The sequence below is a fragment of the Vigna unguiculata genome, chromosome 11, assembly GCF_004118075.2.
Source record: "Vigna unguiculata cultivar IT97K-499-35 chromosome 11, ASM411807v1, whole genome shotgun sequence".
Classification (NCBI taxonomy): domain Eukaryota; kingdom Viridiplantae; phylum Streptophyta; class Magnoliopsida; order Fabales; family Fabaceae; genus Vigna; species Vigna unguiculata.
In genome coordinates this window covers 1,899,088-1,905,654 of record NC_040289.1, presented here as the reverse complement: position 1 = coordinate 1,905,654, position 6,567 = coordinate 1,899,088, and the positions used below count along the sequence as shown (strand labels likewise).

The window sequence follows — 6,567 nt, the reverse complement described above, 5'->3', positions numbered from 1 at the left end:
TAATGATTTGATGATAAAAAAATAACTTCATGTATATGATGAATATATATTTTAAAACGAATATTTTTATTTAAATAATTGAGAAAAGAAAAGAAAGAAAGAGTAAGATCTAATTGAATAGAAATTTTATTAAATGAATAAAAGATATTATAATAGTTGAATATACTTAACGATGATACTGGATCCTCTAATGTTAGATCTGTGAGTAGAGATGACAACGAAGTGAGACGAAGATCATAATTGTTTTCTTATTGCTTTAATATCAATTAATTAATTGTATAAAATTATTAAAATAATCTTATAAAAGATAAAGTGTGCAAATTCCAATCACTACATCCATTAACAAGTTGTACTTCTGAAGACCTACGATCAATGAATAAGGAGCCATTACATATTATGCTCCTCAAATAGCAACAAATTGTGACATTGTCCAAATGATTGTTTGTAAGTTTAATTTCCTTATTAATACAATAATTGAATTGTTTGTTATCTTCATAAGCTCGACGGAAGAAATACTTTCTCTTTTAAAACCAGCTCCCTCGCTTCCACAAACCCAAATCCACCAATAATACTTTATTATGGACAACCTCTCAAACGGACAACCATAATGGAAAGTCCATGGGATTACCATGTCAATCTGCCACAAATGCACTTTCAATGAAATTTTACAAAAAATAACACAAAAGATACATTATGGAGACTACAAAAGAGTCGCTAAAATTAACTATCTTCGTCTAGTCGGGGTAGTTAATAACCACCTTGTGCATGATACGGTTGAAATCAAATGTCATAATGATGTTGCACAAATGAGATAGAAATCTCTATTTTGAACCCTTGTCATGAGCCTAATAAGACAATTATTAAAGGGTTAAATATGTTTTTAGTCCCTTAACTTTCAATCAATTTTGGAATTAGTCCATTTTGAAACTTTGAACCAATTTAGTCGTTCATCTTTTAAAATACATGAATTTAGTCCTTTTAATCAAATTTTATTAAGTTTATTTGACATTTCAAGCGTGTTTCACAATAGTATTTGACTTAAAATTAAAGCAAAAATGTGTCAAACAGTATAAATAACTCAAATACAATCTTAAAATGCGTACGAAACATCAAATAAACCTAACAAAATTTGATTAAAAGGACTAAATCCACGTATTCCGAAAGATGAAGGACTAAATTGGTCCAAAGTTTCAAAACGGACTAATTCCAAAATTCACTGAAAGTTAAGGGACCAAAAACATATTTAACCCATTATTAAAAGACGAAATTTGAATTTGTTTCTGTTTGAAACTTTAATACAATTTTATCCTTAAATTTTAAAAATGAATGAATATAGTCATTTTAACTAAATTACACGTTAAATTTTGTTTTGACGTGTCAAATGTGTTTCTTAATAGGCATTGAAACAAGAACATGTCAAACGGTGTAAACAACCCAAGTACTAACATGAAACACATTTAATACGTCAACAAAATTTAAAGTAATTAAATTAAAATGATTACATGTATTATTTTTTAAATTTGTGGACCAAAATGTATCGGTTTTAGACAAGAATAAATTTTAATTTAACGAAAAGTTTAGGGATAGAAACATAATTAAACAAAGTTTATAAGTCTGTCTTGGTTTATGTTTGTGATGCGTTTGCTCACAAACTCAGGTCTTTAATATTCCATGTGTTTTGTGCATTTGTGCTTACTTAAACAATTGTGGCTCAATTCTTTTTTGGATCATTTTATGGTTTGAAAGCCTGGGAAAGATGTTGTTGATGTTTCGTAAGTATGTGATGGAATGAATGTCCTCTCATCTATTTAATTTTTGTAAGGGTCTATGTCAATGTAAATTCACAAATTTCATCTTCTACTCGGTGCATTAATTTATATGTGAAGAATTGCTGAGATTAAGTGACATCAGTTGTAGTAATATTAGGTAATATTTACTTATTCATCATATTGTATGAACATTAATTAGCTTTATTAACAACACAATCAGCCAACATGGATCTTACAAATTTATTTCCCACACCATAAAATTATTTCCCTGCATCAAACGTACGCTATTCTACCTAAAACATTTAAAACTTGATATTTTACATCAAATTCGGTCTCTTAATTACAAATTAAAATAATCATTATTAATCAAATATAGTCTTTTAATTAAAAAATAAATGTAATAATTACTAACTAACTACATATAAGTAATAATTAAGTATAATTTCAAATAGTCACTCAATATCAGTTAAATCAACATTCTTAAATAAAAGAAAATGAATAATTAAATTTACATTTAAATAAATTTTAGTCTTTAATATAAGATTGATTTTTACTTTAAACAACTATTTTTTTAAAGTAGATATTTAATAAATTAAATATTTTTATTTGTATTTCTTGTGTTATCTAGATCAGTGTTCTATTTTGCATGTTTAAGTTAGGATATACATGTTTCACAAAATCTAGATTCTTGAAGAATCACATACATTAAATCACTTCTATTATTGTTTTGGCAATATATGCAATTTTATATATAAAAAAAAAAAAAACATCGATGGTTATGATAAAAATAAGTTAAAGGATTAAACAAACATAATATTTCAAAAGTACGTACGTCAAAAGAAACTATATAATGTTAAAGACAAAATACAAACAAATATATTTTTCAAGGAGTTAATTTTCTTAATAATTTATTATGTATTTCATTTACAAAAATAATGTTAGAAAATTAAAATTTATTTAAACTCTACCATTATTGCATTTTATATTCCCTAATTTAACTTAAATAAAACTGATCACCATTTTAAGTTTATGGTAAATAAATATACTTGCTATACCTTAATTTATTCTAAACCTAATCATCAATAGAGAGAGGGTTAATATTTATAATGTTAAAAGATATTTCATGAAGGGATGGCAGGAGTAGCAGAGAAAGGGAAAAAGTTGATACACCAATATTATAGTATCCGAGCAAATGCACCAACATTAAACAAAATTAAATAAAAGAAACAACATCACCATATCCAAAGGTCTCGAATGTGAGCAATCTTTTTCCGGTCTTCGCCTCCTTTACCATAACGTTGTTCCAGCAAAGGACAATCCTGTATATCAAGAGATGAAACTGATTCAGGAAGACCCTCCTCTGGTAAGCATTGAAGGTTGGGACAGTTCCAAAGACGCAGTGTTCCAAGAGATGAGAGTTGTAAGAGACCTTTGTAGTTCAATTTTTTTAGATTTCGACAATCATGTATTATTAGAGAAGTAAGAAAGAGTGGAAGCAAACCTTCCTCAGGAAAACATTCAGCCTCAACATTGTTAATCGTTAAGATTTCCAAAGAAGAACCGTCTCTGAAAGCTCCTTTCAGTGACACATGAAGTCTAGAACAATTATTGAGTGTGATGTATTTAAGATTTGATGGCAAACCTCCTTCAGGGAACGACTCAAGTCTTGGACAGTCTTTTATGTCTATGCCTATGAGAGATGGAAGCAGCATATGCATGTTTGCAGGTAATGATTCAAATTTTGGGCAGTTGTCGATTGTCAGATGCCGGAGATGGTTGAGAACGTGATCCTTCGAAATCATTTGTAGATCAGGAAACCCACTGAGTTTAAGCGTCCTGAGTTTTGGGAAGAAATCAAGTGGAAAGATCTTTAGAGAGACACAATCATCACTTATTGTCTCCAGAGGTGAACAAATGGAGAAGTATTCAAGAGAAGTGTCGAATAGCATATGTCCAACCATTGCCACAGATGATGCTGCCATGCCGTGCCCATCCATTGTGAGCTTTTTCATTGTAGACCGCTCCAACTGCAGCTTTCCACAGTCTTGTAGACGTAATTCTATCGCACTGACAATCAAAGCTTCAAGTTGTTCGCAGTTAGAGACATATAGGTCTTTTAAAGCAACAAACTTTGGCAGGTGTGCTCTCAACTTGGGACAATTTTTTATGGAAAAATGTTGTAGACGTGGAAAAGCACCTCTTACAGCTTGGCAATCCCATTTTTCCCATTGCCTCATATCGGAGAAATACAATCTTTGAAGGGATTTAAATGAAGAAGAATTGTTCCCATGAAAATCAGCATCAATAATACTCATTATCCCATCAAGTCCAACAATGCTCAAGTGGTTGAGAAATGGCAAAAGCCCAAGCGGAGGTAAACGTTCGCAAGATCTACAATCAACAAACACTAAGGACACTAGGTTCGGTAATGAATTATGGAGTAACCAATTTGGAAAATGTTTACCAATGTAGTTCCATATTGATAACTTCTTCAAGTATTTTAAAGGCCGTAGATTCTCAACTACATCCTCCACTTTTTCTGAATCAACAAAGGAGCTGTCAATGAAATTCCAAGTTAACCATAGCTCTGCAAGGTGTGGTTTGCTCTCTAAATTTGCTTCTAATGCATAAGAGGGATTTTCAATATTTTGCAGATCATCAATTGTCAGACTTCCATGAAGATTGAGTTGTCCTAATTGCTGAATATTGATTTCCTTACTTTTCTCAACATGAAATGAACTCATCGATACTTGAACATTCTTCAGTTTTCCCAAATGTGCTGCCACATTTTCCACTCCAATACCTACTAATTCAAGGCAACGCAAATTTTGAAGTTTATGTAAACATGAGGGAAACTGCTTTAATCTACGACACTCGTTCAGCTTCAGTATTTGCAACTTGTAGAGTAAACTCATTGAGTCAGGTAGTTTTTCTATTTGAGTCCAGGAGAGATCTAATGAACGAAGATGCTTAAGATTTCCTATAGATTCAGGCACATCCGTAAGGATACGACAACGATTCAAAGATAACACACGTATCAATTTAAATCTAGAGAACAAGTCATCTATCGACATCTTGCAATCCCAAACCCAACCCGAGTTTGGATCTGTTTGCGTAAATGTGTGCAACTTTTGGGTATCAATTGAACTCCCAAACCCATCAAAACAAAATTCAGATAAAAATGAACAATGACGGGTTGTTTTGGATATACCTTCTTGTTCATCAACTCCTATACTGATGCAGACGTCCTTACAAACGTATTTGGCCAAATCATTTAGAAGGTCATGCATGATAAAGCGCTCTTCGTCTTGGTTACTTGACTGTTGAAAGAAGGACCAAGATAATAGATCATTGAAATATTGTTCACCAGCTTCTGTAGGACTCTTTTTCTGTATAGGGCTTTCTAGAAAATTTTGAGCCATCCACCATTGAATTAAAATATCCTTGTCAAACTGATAACCTTTGGGAAGTAAGGCACAAAATGCAAAGCATTTCTTCAGATGAGAAGGAAGGTGAATATAGCTCAATTTTAAAGCCGGGAGTATACCACTTTCATTTTCTGAAAGATCCCATATATCACTTCTCATAATGTTTTCCCATTCCCACAGGAATGATTTATTGTGTAATAAACTTCCCATTGTTTTCAACGCTAAAGGAAGCCCATCACATTTTTTAACTATTTTCTTAGCAATCTCCACGAAGTCTGGGTCTGGTTGAGGATTAGCACCTTGGAATGCATGCTTTGCGAACAATTCCCAACAATAATCTTCTTTTAATATCTCCAGGTGGTGCTTTTCTGATCGCATGGAATCAGCAACCTTCTCACCCCGTGCAGTGACAAGAATCCTACTGCCTTGGCCTCCGAAAACAAGGGGCTTTTGCACATCTTCCCATTTAGATGGGTTTTCGTTCCAAACATCATCCAAAACGAGAAGAAACTTCTTCCCTGCAAGTTCTTCTTTCAGGCTTCTCTGAATCACTTCCTGTTGCATACTACGTTCAGTTGAACCAGTAATTGTGTCAAGAATTGCTCTTGATACTTTGAGAACATCAAATTCCTGAGGGACACTCACCCAAGCTTTAATACCAAATTTATCTTTAATCCTTTGGTCATTGAATACATGTTGGGCAAGAGAGGTCTTACCCAACCCACCCATGCCCACAATAGAAAGTATAGACAGGTTGTTGTGAGTGTCCGATGTGAGCCATTGAATGAGAAATTCTTTGTCATTATCTCTGCCATAGATAACACTTTCATTTGGCAAAGATGAATATGTTAATTTACTGCTTGATCCTGATCCAACCTCAACACCACCACCCTTTTTCAAACCTAGAATATTGCTTTCGTCTGCAAGATAACCTAGGTCCTCAATGACTTGTGCCATTCTGGATTCAATTTCTTTTTCAATGAGAAAAGAAGAATTGAGGGAACTCCACACCTTCTTAGCAGCACTCTGAGACTCAGCTTCCACTTAGCTTTTGGAGAGTTCATAATCTAACTCATCCAAGAGATCCTCTGCATCAATCACAACATCTTTGGCCCTGAGAAGCCAATCTCTGACGCGTGAATCTGTGAACTGCTTTTGTTCTGCATCAAGAGCCACAACATCAATGGCAAGGAGGTTCATCTTCAAGTAGCGGAGTTGCTTCTTGTGCTTTCTTTGATGAAATATGTCAAAAAGACGAGAAGCCAAAGTGTCAATAGTCCTCTCGAGAAAAGTGGAAACAAGAACACCGGTAACCATTTCTGCTGCCATGATAAGAATAGGGAAGGGAGTGGATGAATGAAACTGTGAGA

At 33.2% G+C, this 6,567-nt stretch overlaps 1 protein-coding gene across 1 annotated transcript; it reads right to left on the bottom strand.

Annotated features, from left to right (window-relative positions):
• Positions 1-2,869: 2,869 nt before the first annotated feature.
• LOC114169895 (putative disease resistance RPP13-like protein 1) lies at positions 2,870-6,220 on the bottom strand. The gene is made up of 2 exons (XM_028055278.1): positions 3,271-6,220; positions 2,870-3,088 (listed from the first exon to the last, which is right to left on the bottom strand). The coding sequence occupies exons 1-2, from the start codon at positions 6,152-6,154 to the stop codon at positions 3,057-3,059; spliced, it is 2,916 nt and encodes a 971-aa protein (XP_027911079.1). The 5' UTR covers positions 6,155-6,220; the 3' UTR covers positions 2,870-3,056.
• Between the last annotated feature and the right edge of the window lie 347 nt (positions 6,221-6,567).

Excerpts from the sequence above, each read along its gene's own strand:
- LOC114169895 (XM_028055278.1), bottom strand. The coding sequence starts at position 6,154 with ATGGCACAAGTCATTGAGGACCTAGGTTATCTTGCAGACGAAAGCAAT. Across the intron at positions 3,089-3,270 it reads TGAATGTTTTCCTGAGGAAG|GATTGTCCTTTGCTGGAACA; the intron begins GTTTGCTTCCAC and ends CTTGATATACAG.